Source organism: Propithecus coquereli, unplaced genomic scaffold, assembly GCF_000956105.1.
Source record: "Propithecus coquereli isolate 6110/MARCELLA unplaced genomic scaffold, Pcoq_1.0 Scaffold73, whole genome shotgun sequence".
NCBI classification, from domain to species: domain Eukaryota; kingdom Metazoa; phylum Chordata; class Mammalia; order Primates; family Indriidae; genus Propithecus; species Propithecus coquereli.
In genome coordinates this window covers 1158816-1186686 of record NW_012153396.1, presented here as the reverse complement: position 1 = coordinate 1186686, position 27871 = coordinate 1158816, and the positions used below count along the sequence as shown (strand labels likewise).

General features: G+C 49.4%; 1 protein-coding gene and 1 pseudogene across 2 annotated transcripts; both read right to left on the bottom strand.

The window, feature by feature from the left end:
• Positions 1-17554, bottom strand: part of LOC105824260 — a 46759-nt pseudogene extending 29205 nt beyond the window's left edge.
• Positions 17555-21629: 4075 nt separating this feature from the next.
• NKX2-3 (NK2 homeobox 3) lies at positions 21630-25192 on the bottom strand. 2 transcript variants are annotated; one of them, XM_012661685.1, is made up of 3 exons: positions 24632-25192; positions 22684-23144; positions 21630-22595 (listed from the first exon to the last, which is right to left on the bottom strand). In XM_012661685.1, the coding sequence occupies exons 1-3, from the start codon at positions 24987-24989 to the stop codon at positions 22533-22535; spliced, it is 882 nt and encodes a 293-aa protein (XP_012517139.1). In that variant the 5' UTR covers positions 24990-25192; the 3' UTR covers positions 21630-22532. The 2 variants fall into 2 exon arrangements, with proteins under 2 accessions (XP_012517139.1, XP_012517138.1); XM_012661684.1 differs by having other exon boundaries at positions 21630-23144.
• Between the last annotated feature and the right edge of the window lie 2679 nt (positions 25193-27871).

Sequence of the window (27871 nt, the reverse complement as noted above, 5' to 3'; positions counted from 1 at the left end):
CAGGACGTATCTTACAATCAATGTCAAAAGAAACTTTCCTGCCACCACTTCCTCTGCCCCAGCCCTCCGAATTGGTATTAAATTGGTGGCATTTTTGAAGAAACCATTGGTCCCCTCAAAGCTGGGGAGAGGGGAAAAAAGAATGTCTGGGAGGAATTGGGCTGGCTTTCCAACTGACTTGGATCGCATGACCCTCTTGACTGTTCACCCAAGTCCTGAGCCCAGGCTGAAGCCTTTAAGTATGAAAAGGACTCTCCATGAAATGCATCAAAATGTACACTTAAAAGCGGTGCAACAGCAATTCCACTCCTCGCTATAGTATCTCTCAAGACAACTGGAAACATATTTTCACACAAAAGCTTCTTCGCACAAATATTCATAGGACCATTATTCAAAATAATCAGAAAGCAGAAACAAATGAAATGACCACCAACTGACGGATGGATAAGCAAAATGTGGCATATCCATGCAATGGAATACTATTTGGCTATAAAAAGGAATGAAGTGGCCGGGCGCGGTGGCTCACACCTGTAATCCTAGCACTCTGGGAGGCCGAGGCGGGTGGATTGTTTAAGCTCAGGAGTTTGAAACCAGCCTGAGCAAGAGCGAGACCCCGTCTCTACTAAAAAAAAATAGAAAGAAATTATCTGGACAACTAAAAAAATGTATAGAAAAAAAAATTAGCCAGGCATGGTGGCTCATGCCTGTAGTCCCAGCTACTCAGGAGTCTGAGGCAGTAGGATCGCTTGAGCCCAGGAGTTTGAGGTTGCTGTGAGCTAGGCTGATGCCATAGCACTCTAGCCCAGGCAACAGAGTGAGACTCTGTCTCAAAAAATAAAAAATAAAAAATAAATAAAAAAAGAAAAAAGGAATGAAGCACTGACACATGCCACAAAATGGATGAGCCTTGAAAACATGCTAAGTGAAAGAAGCCAGTCACAAATACCACACACTGTATGATTCTATTTACGTGGAATGTCCCCAGTCGGCAAATCCATAGAAATAGAAAGCAGATTCATGGTTGTCAGGGGCTGGGGAAAGGGTAGACTTTTGAAAATATTTCCCTCAATCCTATTTCCTGTGGTGATCTGGCTGCTGGCAGTGCTTTGTGTAATGAAGAACGACATCTTCATTTCTTGAGTGCTTACTTATTACACCATGTTCTTCCGCACATACTGACAGGTAGGTTTTATTACTGGTGCTATTATTATTACTATTCCCATTTAATAGGTGAAGGAATAGGGTTTGTTAATGAATATGGGGTTTCTTTTTGGAGTGACAGAAATATTCTGGATTATTTCTATCTAGAAATAATTAGTGTAGTAGTAGTGATTATACAACTCTGTGAATATACTAAAAATCACTAAACCGTACAATTTAAAAGGGTATATGAATTTTATGAAATTTTAGGGTATATGAATTGTATCTCAATTTAGAAATTTAGAAGACAAAAAAGGGCTGTATAAATAATTGTATATAAGTTATACCTCAATAAAAATAATAATAAAAGGGGAGAGGGCTTTAGTAACTTCCTTTTTTTTTTTTTTCCTCAGACATATTTTATTTTCACTTAAAGTCAGTAGCAGAAATGGAAAACTTCCTCTTTGACTCTGGAAAGCTAGTCAGGAAACACCTGTTTGCCCAAAGGATGGGCCGAATTCCTATGAAGCCAGGGTATTTCAGGTTCCAATGGGGAGACCTGCAGGGACTGGGGACATCTCACACTATATCTCAAGGCATCTGACATCCCCAGGTCCTAAGGGAGCATACTTAGGGACACACGAATCCATCCTAACACACCTGAAGGGCTGTCATGTGACAGCAGGATTGGGCTCTGAGTGACTCCAGGGGGCAGAAATAGGACCAGTGGATGAAGTGACAAGACAGCACTGTCTGCTCAATAAGAAGAGTCCCGAGGGGCTATAGCTGTCCAGATATGGTGCTGGTCACCCCATGCATGAGTGTCCAGTTTGGGCTGCATTTGAGCCAGGCCAGAGAAGCACCTCAGGGACCTTGTGTATTTGTTTATCCCCTGGCAGGGGACTGGATGTTCCAGCGCTGAGACCCTAAGTGTCAACACAAAGGATGAGAGAAGAAAACAAGGGAAAAAGAAACTGATGAGGAGGGAGAGTCTGGAGGGGGCTGCTGGCAGAATCTGTGATGAGGGCGTCACTGTGGGGTGGCCCCTCTCAGTCTGAAGGCAGGTGGGCATTGAGATGAAGAAGGCGTAGCTGTTCGCAGAGCCAGACTATAGACTAACCCTGTTCGAGTTATTCCAGTGCAAAGCCGCAAATGCTCTCAGGAAGCATTGGGCCGTGATTAAGTACAAGGGCTCTAGGTCCAGCCAGTCTTGGCTTCAAACCCTGATCTACTACTTAGTAGCTGTGTGACCTTGAGCACTGCATTAAGATCTCTGGCCTCATTTTCTCTAATTAAAAAAAAAAAAATGGAATAATAATGGAACCTACCTCACAAATTTGTTCTGAGGATTATATGAAATAATATAAAGAAAGCACTTAGCCCTATCGTATATTAATATTGATGGCAGCTGTTGCCAACTGACCTAAACAAATTTCATTATGTACAAACCATTAGGTTATTTTCTGGTAGATATAGGTAGCTCCCAAACATTATGGGTTGTTGAGGGCTAGCTACTCCCCCTACAACTTCACATAGGTTTCAGGTTAATATCTGCCACATTTTAGACATTTTTAGACACACTTTTGTTAGCCAGTAGATGCAAAAATTATCTGTTTTAAAAGCTGATTACAAGGCCGGGCGCGGTGGCTCACGCCTGTAATCCTAGCTCTCTGGGAGGCCGAGGCAGGCGGATTGTTTGAGCTCAGGAGTTCGAGATCAGCCTGAGCAAGAGCGAGACCCCGTCTCTACCAAAAATAGAAAGAAATTAATTGGATGGCTAAAAATATATAGAAAAAAAAAATTAGCTGGGCATGGTGGCACATGCCTGTAGTCCCAGCTACTTGGGAGGCTGAGGCAGTAGGATTGCTTGAGCCCAGGAGTCTGAGGTTGCTGTGAGCTAGGCTGATGCCATGGCACTCACTCTAGCCAGGGTAACAAAGTAAGACTCTGTCTCAAAAAAAAAAAAAAAAACAAAAAAAGCTGATTACAGCTCTGTCCATTCGGGTGCTCTAAACATGCCTTGCATGAAAGGTTCGCTTGAGAGGGACCCCCTAATCTAGAGGAAGGATTAGGTGAACCTTCAGGCTTTGTGTAACTCAAATCTTTTGACATCATGACTGGACACAGGACCGTTTCAGAATCTAGCTTCAGGTACCATCAGAAAGGTGGACTGTATGGGGCCCAGCAGATTCTTTTATCTTACCATGCAAGGGCAGGGAACGACTGTAGACTATTCTAGCCAATATGCATATCCTGACACCACTGATTTTAATGATGAGAACTCATTTCTTTTTTTTTTTCCTAGTTGATTTGGTAGGTGAGTAACTACTAGTACATGCTCCTTAGAGGATTCTGAATTCCAAGGCCATCTTCTGGCTGAGAACTCATTTCTAACTGGGCTTATTAAGAAGCCACATCTTCCCCCCAGTGAAAACCTACCTAATGATTTATTACTCTCATTACAATGTTCTGGTGCTAATGAGAAACAATAAAAGCCCTTGTATTAGCAGTTTGATTAAATGTTTGATTCAATGGTAGCTGATCATGCCTGCGCCATATACAATCTTTGATTCAAGGGCTGACCCCCAGGAGCACAGTTTAAATGAACGCGTACGTACTATCACACTAAACCACAGACTTCCGAGAGCTGACTGCATTTCTCCAGTGCTCTGGCACTTCTGAAACAGAAACTTGCTTTTAGCAGGAGCTGAACACCTAGACTCAGAGCCCATTGACATGCGGAAGTCCTGCTATGAGCCAGTCATTCCTTTCAGTCCATCAGCTCATTTAAGTCTCGCCACAGCCCTTTGAGGTGCAGACTCTGACCTACTTTATTGATGAGGAAACTAAGGTTCAGAGTGGTTAAGTTATTTGCCTAAAGCTGTAGGATATTTGGCAGAAAGAAAGTGAAGAAAAAAGAAATGAGAATCTCTCTGTAAATGCAGCATCTCACTTTAGGTGAGGAGCAAAAATGAGACTAAGTGTGGCCATGGAGCCTGCCTCCCTTCTCCTGCAGAGAGCCTGCCCCTAGTAACGAGGTTCATTTATCCTCCCATGTCATTCCAGTGCATCTAATTTACCTCCATTTGAGTGTTAATTTCAGGCTTTCAATTGACTGCAGAGAGGTGCACTCTCTCCCTGCGGTCCAGCTGAGGACCTCTAGGCCTGTCCACACTGCCCGGCCGTGCCCAGTCCCAGACCACCCCTGTCTAGAATTACAGCAAGCCAAGGGCTAGGGTTACTGCACTCAGCACTGGAAGGCCCCTCATTCCAGCCTTTTAAAGCCGAAGGCTAATCACTCATCACTCGCCAGTTGGCCGGTGTATTTGGAACTTGCTTTGTTTCTGCAAGTGCCGAAAACAAGCAAAGGGTAAGGGTCCATCAGGGATGGAACAGGCTGAGCAGGGCCAGGAGATGTGAGTGACAGGGGAATCTGGAGAGCTGACATTCCCAGGGTGTCTGACTCAAGGACACTCATGAGAGTCTACACAACTGGTATCATGCTTGTGACGAAGGGCCTGCATGCACTGTCCCCAACTGGGATCACTGAGGGCCTAACATGTGCAAGGCATTTGTTAATGGGAATTTCAACATAGTCCTTGTCTTTGAGGGGAGACTTGTAGTGGGGAGATAAAGGAGGTGTCCCCAAGTTTACCCCCATCAACCTGTTCCTCCCCCTCTCCTGCTCATCTTCATATATTTCCAGTCTCCATGAAAGGTACCCCCATTCACCTTCTCACAAGTCTAAGAACCTGGGAATCATCCTGGAGTCTCCCCTCTCCTCAATCTCTGGCATCAGATCAGCTCTCCCATCCTACACATGCTAGCTCCTTTGCTTTCCCACTTCCAGGACCCTGATTCAATAGTTCATTGTCTCTCATTTGGACTATTGCAATAGCCTCCCCACTAGCTTCCCTGATCCAGGACCAGCCCCTTACCCTGCCCCCCACCTCCACCCCACAGTCAGAATGATCTCTCTACAGTGCACCCCAACCATGCTAGAACTGACCTGCAGCTTCCCATCACCTGCAGCATAGAGCTGAAGCGACCTATTCATTTTGTCACTCTTTCACTCTTTCAGTGAATATTTGATGGGCACTTTCTCTGTCCTAGGCACCAGGCCAGGATTCAGTACACAGGAGTCAACAAAACAGACACAGTCTTTGCCCTCAGGAAGTTTTCAGTCTAGTGGGGGAGACAAATAAAACAAGTAAACAAGAAAACATAATATCACATTGTGATACGAGCTGCCAAGTGGAAGAACTGGGAGCTGGCAAAGAGAGTAACGGTGTCACCTACTTATGACCAGACATTCAGGGAAGGCACGTCCGAGAACTGAAGGACAAGCGGGAGGTAGCGGATGAAGAATGGGCACAGTGGAAAAGAGCATGCTGTGTCTGAGAAACAGGACGAGGGTCGTGTGTCTGCACAGTGGAGGGCAGGGGAGAGACACAGAGCATGTGGGGACATAGGCGGGGTGGCCCGTGCCTTGTAGGCCATGGGAAGAGCTTGGGTTTCATTCTAAGAAACAGGACAGTCACTGAAGGCTTTTAAACAGGTAAATAACTTAGTCTGGCTTAAATTTTTAGCACATCACTTCGGTGACTGCATGAGGAATGGGTCAGAGGGATGCCAGAGCAGAAGTCATGTTATGTGCTAAGTCAAGTCTCCTAAAATTCACATGTTGGAGTCTGAATGCCCAGTACCTCAGAGTGGGACTGTGTTTGGAGTCTTAAAGGGGTAAGTCAAAATGATGTCATTAGGCTGGGCCCTGATCCAATATGACTGGTGTCCTTAAAAGAAGAGGGGATCAGGACAGAGACACATACAGACGGAAGACCATGTTAAGACACAGGGAGGCGGGCACAGTGGCTCACGCGTGAATCTCAGCACTTTGGGAGGCCAAGGTAGGAGGATCGCTTGAGCCCAGGAGTTTGGGGTTGCAGTGAGCTGTGACTGTACCACTGCACTCCAGCCTGGGCAATAGAAAATAAATATCTGTTGTTGAAGCCACCCAGTCTGTGGCACTTTGTTATGACACCCCTAGCAAACACATATAAATGGGATGTCTAGTTAAAACGCCATTAAAGAAGCCAGGCTGGGAGAAAGATGATGTGGCTCTTTCCAGAGCGGAGGAAGAGGTGATGGGTTCCAGAGAGAGCTGAAAGTACCATTTATATCACCAGGTGGTGGACCAGACGTGGGGTGGGGGAGTGAAGGGGCCAGGAGGATGCCCAGGTCTGCCCTGTGCGACCAGGTGATGGTGGTGTCCTTTACTGAGCTGGGGAAGGAGCAGGGAGAAGCAGGGTGGCAAGGGAAGGCAGGCTCCTGCCGTGACCTCCATGGACTTCCGTGTTCTCCCCGACAACTACGATAACAGATCAAATTAAACAACGCAACATAAGACTTTTAAAAAATTATCAGACTTTATGTTTTAGAACCCTTTTAAATTTACAGAAAAATTGAGCAGATAGTAGAGTTCTCATATACTCCTCTGCACAGTTTCCCTTATTATTCCAACATACATTTTTAAAATTATTTTTTAACTGGAAAATAAAAATTGTATATATTTATGATGTACGACATGTTTTGATGTATATATCTTGTGCAATGGCTGAGTCAAGCTAATTTTAACATATCCATTATCTCACATACTTATCATTTATTTGTTACGAGAACATTTAAAATCTCCTCTCTTAGTAAATTTCGAGTATACAATACATTGTTATCAACTACAGTCACCATGTGGTACAACAGATCTCTTGAACTTATTCCTCTTGTTTAACTGAAATTTTGTATCCTTTGACCAACATCTCCACCCCCTCTCCCCCAGCCCCTGCTAACCACCATTCCATTCTCTGCTTCTATGAGTTCGACTTTTTTAGATTTCATATATAGGTGAAATCGTGTGGTATTTGTCTTTCTGTCCGACATAAGTCTTAAAGCCAAAGGAAACTGTTGTAGAGTCAAAACAAAACTTCTGCATTTCTACCTGTTTCTCCTCAACACAGAGAGATGGTGTCCACGCGGGTAAGGAACATAGTGACGCAGCAAGTAAGCACGACTCGCCCCCTTCCTCCCTCCTCAACCCCCTCCCACTGTCTTCCCACCTTGCCTTTCACAAGCCTAGTTTTCCTTTTCTTCACTCGGCCTGGCTAACTCCTTCCTCCTCATGCCTCAAGACATGGCTCAAGTGTCACCTCCTCTCAGAAGTCTGTTCTAACCCTTCCTATTGGACCAATAGCACCACCAGGTTATCACTTCCCATCGCAGAGGGAGGGAAATGTTCTTGATGAATCTGTCCTCTGGCCCACCCCACCATGACACTATACCCCGCTGGAGGGTGGGGACCCTGGCTAATTGCGTCTCTATTCCTAGCACCCAGCTCTGTGCTTGGCTATAGAAAATGGCCCATAAATATTTTTTCAACTGTACAGAAAGTGACAGATGCCACTAAAAAAAAGAAAAAAAGAAAAGAAAGAAAGAACAAAGTGCTCTGGGAATTTAGGACTTAAACTAAGAGCCAGTCAGCAAGACTGCCTGCTAATTGCAGACCCAGCCTACCCGGGAAGAGGACGCACATGGCTTATTGCAGGAGAAGGTACTTAGAGGTGGCAGAAAGGCTCCCAGTAACAGGAGCAGCTGTTTGTGGCAAGCTGTTGTCTAACACGTCAGTGAGCGAGTATGTGCCAAGCGCTGAAGGGAAAACACATCATCTTCCGTGTGGATGGCCCATATCCCTGACCCTCCATTAGAGTGACCTATTGTGCGTGAGTGTAATTTGACATGAAATCTATAGCTGTTTGGGTTGAATCTGATTTGGTCCACTTGGTAAATGAGTGTTGGTTAAATGATCTATCTTCTCCCTGGAGGTTGTAAATTCCATTTAAGTGGTGACTGGGTCTTATTAAGCTGTTTGAATTCTTGTAGCTCCCATGGAAAAGGACACGATATATCCCGAGCTATATATGTGTTGTGTTTGACAAATCGGTTCTACTTGAAGGTTTTGCCATGAACTGGCTGTGTGACTTTGGAGAAATCATGTAACTTCTCTGGACTGCATTTTCTCTCTGGGGGGTGGTGGGTAGGACGGGGAGGGGGCATAGCTTGGAAACAGAGCAAGGGGCCTGGGTTAGAGAATCCACCTTGGACGTTCTACGACGCTAAACTTCCCTTGCTGCTGGTGTGCTGAGCAGGACTGATGCTAATAATCAGATGAGTGCCTCCTTGCAGGCCATCCCCTTCCCTGGTATCGCACAAACCGTGGTGGGGGAAATTTTTTCTATCAAAGATCACTGATGCACAGAAAAAAATCCTAATGGTTTATATACAAGTAAAAGAGCAATTTCATAGAGTTGCTATTTTATGAGAGAATTACGCTGGTTCAAGTTGTCTGATTTTTAAATATAAATAACAAAATACTTAAAGCTATTGAATATTCTTTAATTTTTAAATGTATCGTAAGTCAGTGGATAAAAGCAGAAGAGAGGGAAGGGGACAGGAGAGAGAAAGGAATGACAAATAGAGATTTTAAGAGGAATATGGATACACACAGAGGGAGAGGGAGAGGGGCGAGAGGGAAGAGAGATGGGGAGAGAAGACGAGAGGAGAGAGACGAGGAAGGCGAGCGAGATTAACACCAGGGAGGCAGAAGGAAAGAGGGTCTAACATGCCCCTGCCCGCCCTGCCACTCACCGGGGCTGCCATCTTTCACCAGTGTACTTTGTTCTTACTGCCCTCGAAGTGCGAGTCTCAGATCCCTCACTGTCCACAGCCTATGTCTTCATCTGTAAGTCACTTCTTTCATGATTGAGGATTAAATCCACTGTAAGAATTATGGTCAGTTAAAGGTTAAGGGAGGAATTCTTTTTTAGGCTGTAGGGCCAGTGACAAGAGCAATATTTGCTACATGCCTAAGAAAATCAAGCAGTCCAAGGGCTGGGTTTTCCTCCCCAGGTAGAGGCCAAACCACCATTTATTGAAGAATTTTTCTTAAAACAGTGATTGTTTGGTGTCCTTTAAATGTAGCCAGAATACCCATTTCATGTCATCTTATTCAAGAGGTAGAGAGAAAGATTAATAGATGCATGTGGCATCAAAACTGCCATGTTTGGTTGTGTGAGTTGTTCACTGAACAAGAATGCCCAGCCCAAGAGAAACCCATATCCACCCACCAAGCCAAGAACTTGGCAAAACCCATGTCCGCTTGGAGAAAATGGTGCCTTTTTCTAATTCTTTCAAAGGTGCCAGTGGTTCTACGTGACCCAGCACTCAATCAGAGCAGTTTGCTTATTTATCTAAAGGGACAGTGTGATACTGTGGATGGCTCTGAAGGCTTGATCTGCACATGGGCTCTGGTGCCCCAAGATGGCAATGGAAGAGGAGGATGAACTACCTTAAACATCACCCCATTTTACATTTGTTCTCTGGCTTCATCCTCATCACATCCCTGTAGGGTAAGTGAGGCAGATATTCACTGTGTTTTCAGATGAGGATACTATTGCTCAGAGAGATTAAGAGACCTACTCAAGGTCACATAAAGTAAGTAAAATTTGGAATTTAGTACAATACCAGGCATAGATGTGTGTCCAGGAACAAAGGACTACGGAAGCTAAGAATAGGCATCAGCTATATAGACTCTGAGTCAGATGTTCTTGCTGACTCCCCGAAAAGGAATCTGGGGCTATTGCCAAGTCCCTCTCTTATCTGATCTTGGTCACTGTCAGGCATGAGTGGGTCTTCCTTAAAGGACTAGCGGGAATGGGGGACCCAGAGAACCCATGAACTTCCTCAAGGTACTGTCCAAGAAGCCTGGGAGACTTGTGCCCTTTTGAAGCTTGAGTCTATATGGCCTTGGGTCCTTGGCCAACACCAGAGGGTGCTGACAGAGGTCCGGAGACAGTGCCAGAAAGAGTTGTGCATCCCCTCACGGCCACTAGAGGGCGCAGGCAGGGCATTTGACTGCTTTTCAGCACTCAGGGGATACTAAACAGTTGGGATCATTGAGTCAAGGTATTGGGGCTGAGAGACATCACCAAGGGAAGCTATTGAGCAGGAAATGGGCATTCAATTGAAGCGGCTGACAGTCAGTGTGTCTCAAAGAGTTTTCTGGAGAAGGTAAATAGATCAGTTCAATCTCCTATTCTAATACTAGCTGTGTGACCTTGAGCAAGTTGCTTCATCTCTCTGAGTTTGTTTTCTCATCTGTAAAATGGAGGGAGCTACTATGATCTAAGGTTCTAGAGTTGCTGTGAGCCTTCTAGAATGTCTAGTATACTACCTGGTATTTTAAGCAGTTGGACTAAGGTTTCTTATTATAAAACCACACTATGTTTCTGGGCCCAAGGAGATGCTGAGAGGGCATTTGAGTCCTGAAGAAAGCCCCTGAAGAGATTCTGAATTGCAACTTCCTGGTGGAGGCTGTGTTCCTCCCAAATAGCCACATGTTTAATTGAAGTGTGCATGTTCACAACCTCGGAGGTATTTTTGGTTTACATTCCGAAGAGCACTGTGTACAACATTAAACACAAGTTGGGGGCATGCAGAGTGCAGAGCTGAGAGGGGATGTGGGAAAGGAAACTTGCTAGAGAGGAGGAAGGGCTGGGGACAGGTGCAGGGACAGAAATTTGGAAAGAGGGAGGTAGTGAAATATAGTGGGGAAAACACTGGATTGGACTTCAGAAGATGCAGGCCACTATGAGGCCAGGTAAGCTGGGGTCAGATGTTCTCTCTTGGATCATTTTCTCATCTTTAAAATAGGGAAGTTGGATGGATCTCTTCTAGCTCTGACATTCTCTCATTCCACCTAGGGAAGCAGGAAAGGAGTGCCAAAGGAGTCAGAAACATAGGACAATGCCAACATTTGCTCCAAGGCATATCTGCTGTTGTTCATTCTTTACTTGAACATCCAGTCCATGCTGGGCACAGTACTGCAGTGCTGAAAGAAAGCTGGAGGAGCAAGACAAGGGTTGAAGGAACAGACAAGGACCCTGGGTCTGTCTTCTTTATTGAATCCCTCAAGTGTCTTTTGTTTGCTGAACCTGTGCACAATTCCAATCAGACAATAAGTTCTGCCATATTTATAACATTAGTAATATTAAGAATAATATACTTTACATTGCACTTAATACTTTTCTAATCTTTTTCTGCTAAATCATTTCATTTATATCCATCTCTGAGAGTAATACAAAGGAAGCATAAAACATGATCCTTGAGTGGGTGAGGTGGCTCATGCCCTAATCCCAGCACTTTGGGAGGGTGAGGTGGGAGGATCGCTTGAGGCCAGGAGTTCCAGACCAGCCTGGGCAACATAGTAAGACCCTGTCTCTACAAAAAAATTAAAAAATTAACCAGGCATGGTGGCACCCGCCTGTAGTCCCAGCTACTCAGGAGGTTGAGGCAGGAGGACGAGGCTGAGGCAGGAGGATGGCTTGAGCCCAGGAGTTCGAGATTACAATGAGCTATGATCATACCACTGCATCCCAGCCTGGGTGATGAAGGAAGACCCTGCTTCTTAAAAAAAAAAAAGAGAGAGAAAGAGAGATCCTTACCCTCAAGAAGCCTACTTTCTAATTGTGAATGGAAATAATGAGACAACAAACAAGACTATTTGGATCAAGGTCTAAATTTTGCAGGTGAGGCCATTCCATCTGCATTCAGAAAATGTACGATTGCTATGGGCTTTGCTGGCTGGAAAAGACTTCATGATTAGGAGGGACTTGATCTGAAGGTAGGAGGAGTTAGACTGGGAAGAGCTGAGAGGTTTCTCCAGGAATGAGCATGGTAGAGAAAGGAGTGGGGTGAGAGAGACAGTAAGGATAGCACGTAGATCATCAAAAAAATAACAAGAAATTTGGCTGACTAGGCAAAGTAATGGGGGTTCACTAGTGGTCTTGAGTGTATATTTGATCCTATGCACACTTGAGGAGCCACCTTATGGTTGAAAAACTGCATGTACCTTTGAGTAAGAGGCATTTGGGGAAAATGAATCTGGTGTCTGTATAAGGACGGTATTTATCAGAGATACACCTGAGCCAAGGGGACAAGTTAGAAGGCTGTTACAGTAAAGTGCTTAGGCTTTAGACCTGGGTAGACCTGGATTTGAACCCTGGATTCTGTCACTCCAGAGCTGGGTAAAATTGAACAAGGTGTTTATATTCTCAAAATTTGATTTCTCAATCTGTAACAAGGTGATAATGGCACTTACTTCTAGGGATGGTTCTAGAATGAAATGTGTTAGGATATGCAGAGCCCAGTGCCTGAAATCTCAGTCAGTGTTACTTCTCCCATTTCTTCTGCTCTAAGTGAAGAGAGACACTCAGGGAAATAATTTGACTGACTGGTTCCAAACCATGGGAAGAAAGCAAGGCAAGGCGATGCCGTTGGCAGAAGTTGAATGTGAGCAGTTTCAGGGAGTGGTGATGAACTTGAGATGACAATGGTACGTACAGATAGAATGACATTAGAAGGAAACCAAGACTAAAGCTGTAGATTCAGGGGCCCTTCGTAGAAAAGTGATAGTTGACACTGTACAATGAGTAGCTTTAGGACAGCAAGAGTATAGAGAAGTCACTGAGACTTGGAGGGTTCCACTCAAGCAGGGACAGAGAAGGAAGACTGAGTAGCTACTCCTCGTGAAAGGAAATGATCAGGGAAGTACGGGGTGTCAAAGCCACGGTAAGACTTTCCAGAAAATAAAAAGTCTTTGTTATTAACATTAGTGTCACTAAAGTTGGTATTCAACCCCCCACTGCTAAATTTGACTGGCTAAAAAAAAAAAAAGTCTTTGTGAAGAACGTTGAAGAGAAGTAATAAAGGACAACCCTGAGGAGAAGCCATTTGACCAATGCTGACCTCAAAGAATGAGCCTTAGATAATTAGAGGGAGGATCAGGACAATGACCCCTCAGCAGAGCTGGAGAGGGGACTCAGCATGGGGCAGAGTTGAACCAGATGACCACAAAGGTAACTTCCAACCGGACATCAATATCCACCACTTGGGAAGTAAGCGTCAGTTAGGCTGAGGAAAGGCAAAGAGCTGGTGAAATATCCAGAAATCTGGCTGGAAAGGGGAGGAAAGGTATTTGAGGAAGGGGCACGAGTGTTGAGAGATGATAATATGGGGAGATCAGTCCATGTCTGAGGGTGAAAGGAAGCGAACGGTAGAGAATACTAAATCGCAGGGTGGGGGGAACCTCGGAACTCAAAATTTAGAAGCATTATTCTAGAAGTAGAAAAGAAATTTTACCTAGAATTTAAGGGGAAGTGTTACTTTAGAGGGCAGAATGGTACTTATTCCTCTGAAGATTAGGGAATAAAAATCTAAATTGAGGAGAGCAGGGCCCACAGGGTGAGCCTTCCAGTTGGCCTGAGTCTTCTCAGAAGAGTAGGGGAAGATGGATGGAAGTGTTCAAAGACTTAGGAAGGAGGGGGGCTCCTGTGAGGAGTGCAGCAGACAGCCCAGGCACAGAAGAAACAGGGGAGCAAGAGAACACCCACTGAAGAAGGGCCAAGAGGTGAGGACAGTCAAAGAAACTGAGGCTATTTCACCTGAAGAGAAGGTGTATAGGAATTCAATGGCTAGCTTTAAATATGTGAAGAGTTGATACGCAGCAGCAGACATCGGTAGGAATAGGGGGAGCTGCTGATGGGAGCTGCAGGAAGGCAGACTCCACATGAACATGAGACAGAACTTTCTAACACTTATGGAGTGGAAAGGGGAGTAGTTCTCCCATGGGTGATATCCAGGAGGTATTGGGCAATGTCTTGCCTAGGACATTGCAGACAGAAGTCAGCATCAGAAAAGAGTTGGTGATACCTCGCTGAAATCTATAGCTGAATCTATAGGCATGTAACAAATTTAATTTAAAGAATCTCAGGGCTGGAAGGGACCTTAAAGGTCATCTAATCTAATAATCCATTTGACTCTTGAGGCCCCTCTAGGGGAGGCTCACCGTGTGATCAAGGACTGCAAAATACACGGAAGCTAAGCCTGAATCCACCAGTAGCCGTGGGGCAACGGGTTTGTAGTTACTTGTCATCTGGATTGAGAACTAATCTGTGTCTCTCCCAGAGACCTCACTTTCAAGGTGGTCCAGGTGAAACTTTCGTGATAACTCTTCTCAATGATCCAGGAAATATGTATGAAATATAATCTTGAGTTGTTCACCACCCTTTTTTATGACTTAAAATCATAAACTTAAAAAACAAATAGGAGATTATTATTCATATTTCAAAAGGATCCTTCACTTTACAAAATAACTTACTTTGGGATACTTTTAAGCAACAAATTCCAGTGATGAGTTTAGAATGTGCTCAGTTTTTCCCTCTACCCCCAGGCAAAAAGCTCTTTGCACACAACTTTTCAAGAATTTCTGTGTCACACAAAGTGAATTCCACTGGTATTACAATGTAACCAACACTTCCTTTGCTTGATTGCCAACATATACAAGTGGTCAGTGATCAGTCTAGGTCTGTGCAAAGGGAGACAAAACAGAGGGCATCTAATTTGATCCAGAATTTCAAGATCTGCACCAGTCAGGGCTCTGTTTACCCAGGGAAAAGAAGTAGAAAACGTCAGAAATGTTCTCAGTGGCATTGGATGAAAAGTCCTACTGGGTTACTGCTACTGTTTACTAGCTGTGGGCCTTGGGGGGAGTCACTTAACCTCTCTGAGACTCAGATTCTTCATTTGTAAACAAGGAACTCACATGGTTATTCTGAAAAAACAGAATGTCTACAAAGTAACACACACTCAGACACACAGTAGGAAGTCCCTCTGCTGCTTCCACAGGGTTGACTTTGCTTCTCAGCAAGCCAGTGAGGTAGCAAATCCACGGATTGTTAATGCTGTTTCGTACACGGCAGAGCCAAGCCACAAACTAAAACTGTAGCCAAGGCCGGGCCCAGTGGCTCACGCCTGTAATCCTAGCCCTCTGGGAGGCTGAGGCGGGTGGATTGTTTGAGCTCAGGAGTTCGAGACCAGCCTGAGCAAGAGCGAGACCCCTGTCTCTACTAAAAAAAAAAAAAAAAAAGAAAAAATAGAAAAATTAGCCGGGCATGGTGGCACATGCCTGTAGTCCCAGCTACTCGCTCGGGAGGCTGAAGCAGCAGGATCACTTGAGCCCCGGAGTTTGAGGTTGCTGTGAGCTAGGCTGACGCCATGGCACTCACTCTAGCCAGGGCAACAGAGTGAGACTCTGCCTCAAAGAAAAAAAAAGAAAAAAAAAACTGCGGCCAGAACAACCTGGTTTCTCTGCCCTGGTTGCAGCCTGCCAAGCAAGCTCATCATCTCCTCTGGTGAGACATTCCCATAAGTAACAGTAAAGGAAAAGCAACACTAGTTTTAAGAAGGCATAAAGTAACAAGAGCTGTGGGGGATGGATAACTTTCGAGCACACAATCTCTTCTCTCCTGTCCTGCTGATGCCCTAGGCCCAGTGCCTAAGGGAGAAAGCTGCTTGGGTGGGAGGTTTGACTGCAGGGATGGGCTGATGAAAAGGGTGAGCTTTACACTTCTGTAGCATCTCTTGGTCTTTAAGAAAACCCCCAGCTATCACCATTATCATCATCTTTACTATGATTAAATGGCAATTTCACAACTTTACATAAAAGTGAACAAAAGCCTCTTAACTACATGCTTACCAGAATGGCTAAAATGAAAGAGAAATGCAATAAAAATACTAAATATTGGGGACCATGTGGTGCTGCTGCTGGTGGGAGTGTAATCTGGTGTAACCAATTGTGGAAAACCGCTTGGTAGGATCTATTAAAACGAATATTCATATCTATGACATAGGGATTGTACTCCTAGGTATATACCCAATAGAAATGTGTATTACAGTCACCAAAAGGTGAACTAGAACTGTGCTGTCCCCACACAGTGGCTCTAGCCACATGTGATTATTTATATTTAAATTAATTATAATTTTAGAAAATTAAAAATTCAGTTCCTCAGTTACACTCATCACATTTCAAGTGCTCACAAACCACATGTGACTAGTGGCTACCATATTGGACAGCACAGGTATTCTATTGGCCACTGTTCTAGAATGTTCGTAGCAGCACTAGTCACAATAGCCGAAAACAAGAAACTATCCAAGTGCCTATGAAGAGCTGAATGGATAAATTAATTGTGGTATAGTCACACAATGGAATACACTAGTTAAAATGAACGACCTACAATTACACACAGCAATATGGAAGAAATCTCACAAATCAAAGAAGCCAGGCACGTAAGAGTACATACTATATGATTCCGCTTATACAGTGTTCCAAAAAGAGGCAAAACTAATTTATACGGTCAGAAGCCAGGACAGTGGTTACCCTTGGCGGCTGGCTGTAGTGGTGACAAGAGGGGGCCTAAGGGGACTTTCCAGGGACTGGTAATGTTGTTTCTTCACCTGGGTGTTAGTAGCATGGGTGTGTCCAGTTTAGCGCGCTGCACACTTACGCTTTTCTGTATCTCACACTTTTAATAAGTTTACTAAACTCCCCTTCAGAAAACTTCGCTGTTACTAATCTGTTAATAGTCTTGCAGTCTAGGTTGGGGAGGGAGCGTCCTTTCAATAAAGCAAATGTAGTTTTGAGATCCGCACCCCGTTCCCCTGGCGCTTCCCCAGGACTTCCTACAGAGGCCTATGGACTCCCCAAACGCCACCCAGGACGTCCTACCTGGCTCCATGCCCGGGGTCCGACGGTCAGGATGGCTGGCTCTTCCAGTCTGGGCTCTCATCCCAAGAGTTGGCCAGGCTGTCCTAGGGCTCGGGGCTCGCCAGTGCACTCCCTGCCCAGCGGGCTCTGACCGCCCAGGGCTGGCCGGGGAGGCAGCCCTCGGCCCCTGGGCGCCCCGCCTCGCGGCACCTGCGCTGCGCCCGGAGGTTCAGAGGATCCTTCCCCTCGGCGGAGGGGCCGGGCTGCGCCCGCCAGCGCACTGAACTCTGCCCAGTCAGGGACAATCGCAGTCTTTCCGCGTCTCGGGCTTTCCAGCTGGGAGAAGGCTCCCGGGAAGTCCCCTCTGGCGCCCTGAACCGTAAAGCGAAGGCGGAGGAGGCTGCAGCGGAGGCCTCGAACCACCCCGCCTCCCGCACGCGCAATTCTCCCGGGAAGCGCCCGCCCACCCGGCCCCACCCAGGCAGAGATGCGCGGCCCAGGACAGTGTGGCGGCTCCAGCAGGGACCCGGAGAAGCCCTTCAGGGTGGGACTGGGTTTCCCCTCCCAACCTTTTTTTCCTCGTAGTGATGGGCTAGAGGGGACTCGTGGCTTGGCCCTGACGGTTCTTTCACCTTCCCCTTCAGTCGAATTCCCCACAGGCCTCGCCCAGGCACCACTCGCCCCGGGCTTACCCGCGGTGGTTCTCCAGGTCTCTGTCAGGACGCGCGCCCGCGGTGTAGTGGTTCCGAATCCTCGAATCCTCATGGGGCCCCGCTCTCCTCCGGATCCCTCACCCCGCGGACCTGGGAGTGTTCCTGGGCTCTCAGGATACTCACCTCCTAGCCCCGGCCTGGCCTATAACATTGATGCAGTGCCTGATGAGTACCAGCCTGTGTGCTAAGCTACTTTTACATGAACCATCTCATTTGATTTTCAGTGTCAAGGCACTGGTACACAAGTGTTTACATATACAAATATTAATTGAGCTGTACAGTTAATATTTGTGCATTTTACTGTAGGTTTAAAAAAAAAGCCTAAGAGAGCTTCTATAAGCATACCCATTTAATAGAGGAGGAAACAGATTCAGTGTTTCTAACTTACTCAAGGTCTCTACTGCTGGTTGTGGTGGCTCTGAGATTAGAATGGAGGCAGTCTGATTCCAGAATCCATCCTCAACTCCTCAAGATCAAGCTCTGCAGAAAAAAATACTGGCCGTCTAGAACCTACTCCACAGCCTAGTATAGCACAAGTCACTCGTGGGGAGGGAGTATACATTCATCAAGGAGAGTTTGGGCCAAAAGTGACCTCTGAAATCATATAGTTCACCCTTCTCTCCGCCCTAGAGCTCAAAAACCAGAGGAACAACTTACTTGGCTTGCTCAAAGTCTCAAGGGTCATTAGAAGGCCTGCCTGAATTTTATAATTCCTCCTGGCTCACAGGACATTCTAATGAAGCAGCAGTCCTGGGGGATGTTTTCCCCTGGGGAGGGAGCCCAAGGAAGAAATAGCTATGTTGGTCAAGGGTTTTCACTCCCTAGTGGCCCTGGAATCCCAGCAATGAGCAGTACAGAAATCCTTCAATGAAGTGACGGGAGCTATTTATACCTGGAGACTGCAGGCTCCACAGAAGGGTAGGGAGTGGGCTGGTCCAGGCTGGCTTTAAGTATCTTAAGACACGCAAACCTCCCGGAAGCCAAACCACAGAACCAGCTCTGTTTCCTCTATGAGGCTCACACATCTCTCTTCCAGAACAGGAGAGGATGCAGAATGAAGGAAGACCAACGCGGGCTGGGAGGAAGCAGGCAAGTAAAGTGAGGATCTGCTGCTGGGAGCATTGAGAGGCCAAGGCCCAGCAGGATAAGGAACTAGATTGGAGAAAAAGTAGTTGCCTACTTGGGAAACCCTCAGGGGAGTGAGAGCTGCAGTTCTCAGAAACTTCAGCTGCTAGAGTGCAGGCACTGAAATCCTGCCTGGGGAGTGATTTTCAGGTGTAGGTGGGGGGAGGTAACAGTCAAAATAAATGTAAAAATAGATAAATTCTAAAAAGGAAATAGAGCAAAATGCTGGACCAGGATCTTGCTCACCTACTATTCTCTGCACCTAGTAAATGCAGGGGAAGTCGAATTGGGTTTGAGGTGCAAAACCTGGATTTATCTCATGCATCCCAGTTTTCCATCCCCACCCAGCCTAAGTCCCTTATGTCTTCCTTATCTCCAAGTCCTCCCCAAACCCCAAATTTTGTGTCCTGCTGTCAAAGTCTTCATCAAGTTCTCACTCAGCCCCCTATCCTAGGTTTTGAGCTGTAGGGTGAGGTACAACATTCCCAGGGAGGTGGGGAAGCCATGTGCCTAAGTGACATCATGGGGTGGAGAAGGCAAGAGCTTCGGCTGGGATCAGATGGGTTACCAAATGTCCTGGCTAGGCCCAAGGGAACCAAGGATCTGACTCAGCATTCCCTTGCAGCCAGCACCCAAGGCTGCAGCTCAGCAGCACCAGGGTGATCTGCATGGCCCTTGAGCACCAGGGAAGATGTTGGGAAGGAGCCTGGAAGGCACCCCCCAGCCTCCTGGCCCCATAAGCTCCTACTATGGTATCTGTTCCAGAGGGAAAAGATGCCACCCTGGCCCTCCATGACCTCATGTGAAGGGAGAGAAACAAATAAATCTTTGCATGACACCATGTTATGATATTGGAAAGTACCTAACACTCTGGTGGCTGGCACAAATGAGGGAATGATTACCTCTACTTGGGTGGTTCAGGAAAGAAGCGTGGCCTTGAAGGAGGAACAAGAGTTCACCAGAAGGATGAGGGTGGAAGGGCATTCCAGACAGAGGGCGGCATGTGCAGAGGCATGAAGCCTGGGATAGCAAAGCGCTGTTTGGACGGGCTTCCTTTTTGTCATTCAGGCATCCACTTAAATGGAATCTCAACAGGCTTTCCCTGACCACCTACTCCAAAGGATCTCCACTCCCAGCATTTTGTTCTATTTCCTTTTTAGAATTTATCTATTTTTACATTTATTTTGACTGTTATCTCCCCATGCACACACCTGAAAATAAACTCCATCAGTCTATGGACACTGGTTTTGTTCCTCACCATCCCCAGCATCTGAACATCCCCAGCTGGGAGTGGGGATCCTTTGGAGTAGGTGGTCAGGGAAACCCTGTTGAGATTCCATTTAAGTGGATGCCTGAATGACAAAAAGGAAGCCCGTCCAAACAGCGCTTTGCTATCTCAGGCTTATATAAACTAGGTGCTCAGTATACATAGTTGAATGGATGAATGAATGAATGAGTCTTTCGCAGCTGCAGGCAGTGAGGAGCGGTATGGAACCAAGAATTCCCTCTTTAGCCCTTAGGCTAAGCAACCCATGGGAAGATAATGGCTCCAGGAGAGGAGTTTGCTAGGAAGAAAGATTGGGACGCAAGGTGGTGGTGTTGGTAGGCTGTGTCCCAGCTCGAGGGCCACGTGGGAGAGAAGGAACCTGGCGGTGGGGAGCTTAGGAACCAGCAGCCTGGTGCACTAATTCACGCTCGGCTCCCGGGTCTTTCTGCTGCATTGAGAGGCGAAGGGAGGGAGGATCTTTGCCCCCCCCACCCCCCCACCCCCAGCGCAGCTTCTCCAGCCTCCCGCCTTTTGGATGAGTCCAAGTCGCATCCTGGGAGGTCAGAGGGCTTGGGGTGGGGGGGCTCACTTGCCTGCCGGCCTGTCTCCCTCCCCTCCTCCTTTTTCTTCCTCCTCCTCGCGTCTTTCGAGCTCCCCAGCCCGGCGGCCCCGCAGCAACTTAGCAGCCCCACCCCCTCCTGTAAGGGCGAAATTGCTAAACTTGTAGCAATAATGACCCTGCATTCAGGCCGCCGACTCCCGCTGAACGTCTCGGCGCCCCAGCCGGCCTGGCCTAATCAGCGCGCCCCTCCTCGCTGCCCGCCCAGTCCCCGTCCCCCTTGCCGCCCCCTCCCCCAGTGCACAAAAAGTGTGGAATAAAACCCCCGCGCATTTCTCCGTCCCTCTGTTGAACAGACTGCAGCACAAAGCCCCCGCTCTGAGAAGCAATGGGGAGCTCGGGGGGGACGTCAATCCGACGCGCTGGGGTTTTTGTTCGCGCAGGGGACCTCGCCTTCCTACCACACCTTTTGTTCGGGACTCCAATAAAAAGCCATTCTTTCCGCACCTTCCCGGCCCGGAGCCGCCTTTCAGCGAGGCCCGGCCCCACAATGGCGCGGCGCTCTGAGGCCTCCCCATTCACCCGCCTTGGCACGCTCACAATCGGCCGTGTGGCAGCACAGGCCTCGCACAGCCATTCTCCGCAAGTGACAAGGAGCCGCATAAAGCCGCGGCCGCCGGGGGAGAAGGGAGGGCGGCCGAGGGGGAGAGCCGGCCACGGCAGGGCTCTGCGCAGCGCCCCCGGGCGCGCTGGAAGGCAGGGCGGTAGCTGATGAAGGAACCGCCTTCGCGCCGCCTACGGTTGGTCCTGAGGGCGAGGTTTCCTTTTCCTGGAGACCCTCAAGGTGGGACAGAGTCTAAGCCTTGACCGTACGCCGGTCCAGACAGCTAGTCCAAACATCTGCGTAAAATCTGGGGGGATTGCAAAGCCCAGGACCTCAAAAGGCCCCGAGTTTCCGACCTGTCCTCCCCACAAAAGTAAATAGAAATGAATGAACAAAACCACAAAGAGACCAGACTTGCAGCCTGAGGCCTGGCTCAGGGGAGACCAGGCCTGCGACCGCCCAGGGAGGACTGCCTTTCCTCTCTCACCTTTTCCTTCCCTTCCCGCCCTATTTAAAGGATCCTTCCCCACTCTTTCGGGCTAAAGAGAGCCTGTAGTCGGCCAACGGTTTGGAAATATTGCACCTTGTTTATTGACTCCTGTAGTGTATGGCAGCGGGTGTGTACATGGTGTGTGGATATAGCTATATATATAGATAATATGTGCTGGATACAGAATACGAATCAGAATTGAAACCGGGTTTCACCTCCGGTGGCCCACCAGGTCCCAGATTTGTTCAGGTACCACCCCCCCATTATGATTTCGCTGGGTTGGTTTTCCTCGCAGAGTTCTGTGTCCCCCGGCAATCTGGAGGTTCCGCCCGAGGTACCCGCCGCGGAGGGGAGGCGGTTGAGGAGCGAAAATCGACTGTGGCGTGGCGCTCCGGGCGCGCAAAGTGGGCAGAGGATCCGCAGGGCCTGGTATTTCTCAAGCCACGACCCTCATTTTTCTCTCCTTCATGCTTTTTAAACTTTTGTCCTTGGGTTCCCCTCCAAGGCTTCGCGGAGGCCGAGGGAAGGCCGAGGGAGAGAAGCCCTTCTCGCTTTGGAAGAACCAAGCAGCAGCCAGAGTCCCAGCCTCCTGCACTCCCCTCGCCGCCAGGGTTGGGAGCCATCGTCCTCCCCAGCACCCAGCCCGCGTTTCTGCCTCTGAGACAGTCCTGGAGACCAGAGCCAGGCATCCTCCTCGCCCTGAGCCACCTTCCCCAGGTCTCTAGTGAGCTGCGATCCGGAAGCCTGAGGAGCGAGACGTGTATTTTTTTTTAACGAGGGGAGCTGGCCCTTGGGTCTGGCCTTTCTTGCGCTTCAGTCCCGCGGCGCCAGGCTGAGGTGGGGCGCCCGCCGCGTGACCTGCACCGTTCCTACCAGGCTCGGATGCCCTGCAAGGTGCCCTGCGCGCACGCGGCCCCGACTGCAGTACCCTGGTGCAAGGGCTGTGCTCCGCCGCCGCCGCCAAAACCTCCCAGGTTGCTCACGTTCACAAAGGGGCCGCCTCCGGCCGCGCTGCAGGCGGGCTGCATGGTGGTGGTCGCCGCGGAGGCTCCGCTGCTGCCGCCGCCGCCGCCTGCCGGGTACGCACAGCCGTAGCTGCCGCTGTAGGCCGCGGCGGCGGCTGCGGCGGCCGCCGCGGCCGCAGCCGAGTTCCCATAGCCGTAGGCAGGAAAGCTGTTGTAGGAGTAGGCGCTGGCGCCCACGCTGTAGGGCGCGCCATAGGCCTGTGCGCTGGGCGTGACGCACGGTTTGCCGTCCCGCACCAGCACCGGTACTGCCACGCGCCGCGGTGGCGGCGGGGCCGCGTGTGCGCCCAGCTCCAGAGACTTGTCTTGCCGCTGTCTCTTGCACTTGTACCTGCGATTTTGGAACCAGATTTTCACCTGCGTGGACGTGAGCTTCAGGCTGCTGGCGAGATGCTCGCGCTCGGGCGCCGATAGGTACCGCTGCTGCTTGAACCTGCGTTCCAGCTCGAAGACTTGGGCTTGCGAGAAGAGGACCCGGGGCTTCCGGCGGCTGCGCGGCTTCGGCCTTTCGCTCTCCTCCACCGCCTTACAGTCTCCGGCCGCCTCTAGAGGCTTCTTCAGCTGGCAGCTTTCTGCGGAAGAAGCAAAACAACAGCGTCCCTTAGCTGTTCCCGGCCTCACCGCGGCTCCTGTCCTGGAGCACCGTGGCCCCTTTTGGTGGCGGCGCGGAGCGTGCGGTAGTAAATGTCTGGACTTTTTGGAAGGTTTGTGGCTCCTGGCGCCGTGGGACCCTGCGACAGCCTGAGTACCCAAAGAACGCCCTCAGCCGGCGGAGGCGCGTTCCGTGGGGAGGGGTAGTTAGTGCGCATTTATTTAGGTCTTGAGCATCTGCGAGAGAAGAGATTACCCTGTATTAAATGTGCGGCTGGACGTGCTAATGACTATTTTCAGGATGTAGGCTTGTAACTACATATTAACTACCGTATCTGCAAACTCATTTGCCTTCCATTCCACCACGGATAGCTGAAGGTGTGAGGTGTGTTGGTATTAGGGGGCCCGATGTGCACGGGTTGCACGGAAATCTTTGTTTGGAGTCTGACGCTTGCGTATTGCCCAGAGACTGTTTTTTTGCTTATAAACGTCTACATGCAAATGTGTATGACAATAATTTTGACTTTAGAGAGAAAAAGAAGTTTGATTTTAAACAGTTTCATGTCAATTTTAAGCCCCTGGAGCTGTCAGAGCATAAATAGGCCTTGAACTCTGCCGCATCAAACCTCGTTTTGGGGAAAAAAAGAGATTCTTTGACTCTGTCCCCTCAGGTACACTTCCTTGGGAGCTTTATTCAGCTATCCCGTCTCCCTACCCAATTCACCTCCCCTCGGATGTGAGCCGCCAGGATCTCAGACACTAGTTCGGCGCGTTTCCTATTCGGGCCCGCAGACTGGGACACAAAGCAAAAACGTCACGAATTTTCAAAAAAGGCCAGCGCCTCAGGGGTGTGAGAGCTGTGGTCGCGTGGAATAGACTGTGTTCCCACGCACTCTCCTACCATCCCTTCCCCTTAGCTGCCAGGTGCCCTGGGTTCAAGGACGCTGAGCTTCAAGCAGAAAAGTGAAGAAACCACCCGGCTGGTCTCTACCAAAGTTCGTACGCCCTGCGGATGCTAGAGACGCAACTTGCTTGGGCTGTCTTTTCGGAAAAGCGGTGGCTGCCCTGGCCTAAGAGAGGGAAAGTGAACAAGATTCAGGTTTCTACTTTTTTGGGAATACCCCTTTTTGGAGGGAAGAGCAAAAATACTGTGAGTTAAGACCCAGCAGCTGAACCCATGTCGCCTATCGGCATCAAGACAGCAATAAGCACTTTGCTTTCCCTTGGGGGCCATCGTCTCGCCCTTCTGCGGGGAATAGTTGTCAGGGTCACCTCTTCCTTCTCTCTCCACCCGGCTCCCTTGCAGGTATCTGCACTTTGTGGAACTGTCGTTGACCGGGGAGGAGGCATGACCCCAGCCAAAGGTTAAAGGGGCATACAGCCGTGCTGGCAAGGTTTGTGGGCCGTTCGCGGGCGCTCCACCATTGCTCCAGGTGTGCGGGTGCGTTTCCTTTACCCCTCTACTCACTTTGGCTCCGGTCCCTCACGACCTCCGGCTCCTCTTCATGTTCCTTCGGCCTGCTGCAGGAGTCTCGTAGGACTGTGTGGACATAGCTCTGGGGACAGAGCCCCGAATCCCCGTGGCCGTCGGTTGCGGTTAGTGAGTTCAAATAGGACAATTTCTCGCTCTCTTCTTCCTCGTCCTCCTCTCCACCGTCAGAAAATTGAGTCCCCTCAGCTGCGGCCAGCATGCAGGGCGCCGAGTGGAAGTGGTGCTCCAAGTCCGCCTGCAAGTGCGCACCGTGGAAGTGCTGCTGCTGCTGCTCCAGATTCAAAATGTCTTTGACTGAGAAAGGGGTGGAGGTGACCGGGCTTGGTAACATCATCAGGGCCACTTAATTGTCCAGTCCAAATACTCAATAAATCCCGGCGGGGGCGGGGAGGCAGCGCGGCGGCTCCAGCTCTCCTTCTGGACTCTGCCTCTGCTGCCGAGTCGGGCTTTTGACAGACGCGGTCCCACTCCAGTCTAAATCGCCTCCATTGGCCGGGACCTGGGGGTCTGGGTTTTGTTACAGCCACTGCAGGGACTGGGGCCCGGGCTGCGAAGCCTCTGTCCGGGAGTTTTGCGTCACGTCTGGGGGAGGAGCCCGCGCCCCGGCCTCCCTCCCCATTGGTTCTGACTCACGTGGGCCACGCCCCCCGCTTTCTCCAAGTAGGACCTTGCGGAGCGACCAGAAATAGACACGGACTAGTATGGAGTCCTGAAGTTCAAGTCCTTCCTGGTGAGGCTGCACTGACCCGGGTGTCTGAACCACCGATTCCCGCCCCTCCTGACTGCACTTTGCCGACCCGGGCCAGTTCTGGGAGGCTCGCTGTCCACGAACCAATGCCTGGGAAGGATGCCCCAGGAGTGTGGTTTTTCCAGCTGCTGCGGGGGCAGGAAAACTTCCTGGTCGGTAAATACCGGGCGCTGGATCCGCAAGGAGACGGAGTGTTTTATCTATCTATGGATGTCAGTTTCCGCCTTCTTGCCTTTACTCAAGCTGTTCTCTCCACCTGGAACATCTTTCCCGCCCTTGTCTCCACCAGCCGAAAGCTGTTCTCCAAGGCTGTGCTCAGATAGTACCTGCTCCAAGGAAGCGCTCCCTGATCGCCTAGCCGGAAGTCCTCTCTCTCCCGCCTCTGAAGTTGTAGCCCGTGTTAGCAAAGGACACTCGTGTCACTTACTTCCCACTTAGTTCTATAGCTGTACATGCCTGCCTGGTCGCCCTGGTTAGACAGTGAGCCCTTTGAGGGCAGGGTACAGGTTCCATTTGCCCTTGTAACTCTGGCAGCGGTGGCAGAGCAGGTATGTGGAAGAGAAGCAAGGAGTTATTACTAAACTTTGGTGTTCGACTGCTCTTGGTTCGAATCTACAGCCTAGTCAGTGTGTGGCCTTGGACATTCCTAAGCCTCAGTTTCCTTATCTATACAAAGGAGACAGTAATACTTTCTTCGGGGTTATTGCTAGGGTTAAATGAGACAAAGCTCTTGCTGCAGGTCCCTGTGCATGTTAAGTGCTCAGTACGCGTCAACCACAACTATTCTGCATCAGAGGTCAAGCAGTGTTTATTGACTGCATTGGTGGTGACGTGGCTGGAATTCAGCACACACTGGGTGGCTTCCTACGGTTTTGAGAGCAGAGTCTGTCTTCCCAGGGAGGTGACGCAGCCATGGCGGCTGTCTTTTCCGCCTATTGAAATCCTGAGCTTGAGTCTAGGCCTTGACTCTCCGACACGCCTTTCTAATTTCTCTACCCACAAGCCTTCTGGCACCCTTGGGAGGCCCTGGTTATTTTCCCGGGGAATCTATGGGATCCCCAGAAATTCTGAAAACTTCGTACTGGTAGGGACCATCTCCCCCCCACTTCCGCCCCCAATAGGCTTTTGCTGGTCACCTGCCTAGCCTAGTGAGGAGCAGCGGGTGCTGCTTTGAGGCCCACGGAAAAACCTGTGTGCAGCTGGCCTTGGAAAATAGGGACCGGTTTTGGCCCAACGGCGGCGCCCCTCATCTGGCTCCAGCTGCCCCAACTATTCTTTGGCGACCAGGATGGCGAAGCTGGAAGAGACCAGCCTTAGCTGGAAGGGGCTGGTGGAAGGTGCAGGAACTGTGGATAACGCCCCGAGCGGCGCCAGACACCCGCTGGGAGTGGTTCGAGAGTGGAGAGCTATCATGCGGGGTCCCTCAACGGCGAGAGGAGTGGGTGACCAAAGAAAGCAGAGGAGAGAAAGAACAACCTGTCTGGAGGGGGGAGAGGCGGGGCTCTTCAGCAGGGAGCGGAAATGTTGCGGGGAGGCAGCCCCTGGGACCGCCGGGGAAGCTAGGATGCCTCGGAGGCCACGTGCTCCCGGGAGTACTTAGGTTGCGGCGGCCCGCGGGCGGTGGGAAGAGATTTTCTATGGGCAGGGCCTCGCGCCTGGACTATTTTTCAGCCATAGGGGCGCCGATGTCTCTCTGTTTTAAATTCTGAAACTATTGACGCCCCAGGCGGAAGCCGGTGTCTCCAAACCAAGCTGAGCCTGCGGAGGGAACAATGTGCCTGGTTTTGCTGCAGATCCCAAGCTCTGCCGCACGCAAAGATCCGGAGATGCGGTGAGTGCGCAGCACGGTTGGGTGGGAGACCTTGAGTGTGTGTGCATCAAGGTGGCCAGCGCACACAAAAAGGAAGCTGAGCTCCAGCCCCACTATCCCATCCACACCCCTAGGGCAAAACTGTTTCTGCTCCCTTCTGGTCCCCAATTGTCTTTGCTTCTTGGGTGATTTCAAGATTCAGAGAAAAAGAAAAGGACAAAAGCTACCCCGACTTTCTTTCTCTCCCCAGTCTCCAACTGAAGCCTGCATTTCTCCTTGCATTTCTCCTTTATCTCTTGCTTCCGAGCCGCGCTTCGATCCTAGGCCTTACCTAAACCTAGCCCCTAGAACCCGGGTCTTAGAACAGCGACCTGGACAAAGTGTCCCTTAGGCGCCTGGACTCCCGAGACACGCCCACACACCCGCTGCAGCCGTAAAGAGCCCACCCGGTCGCCCTCTCTCTGCGCACGCAGCAGACTGTCTCCGCCCCACTAGCAGGCCCATGTAGGCCCTCTGTCCTCCAGATCCCTCTGCCGTCAGTACCGGGCCAGATACCCTCGAGAGGCCTAAGAGGTTCTCTCTTGAGAACCCTGACCAGGTTGTTCAGCAAGCTGCCCCGCAATGCAGCCCACTCGCCTCCTTTATTCACGAGCAGTTC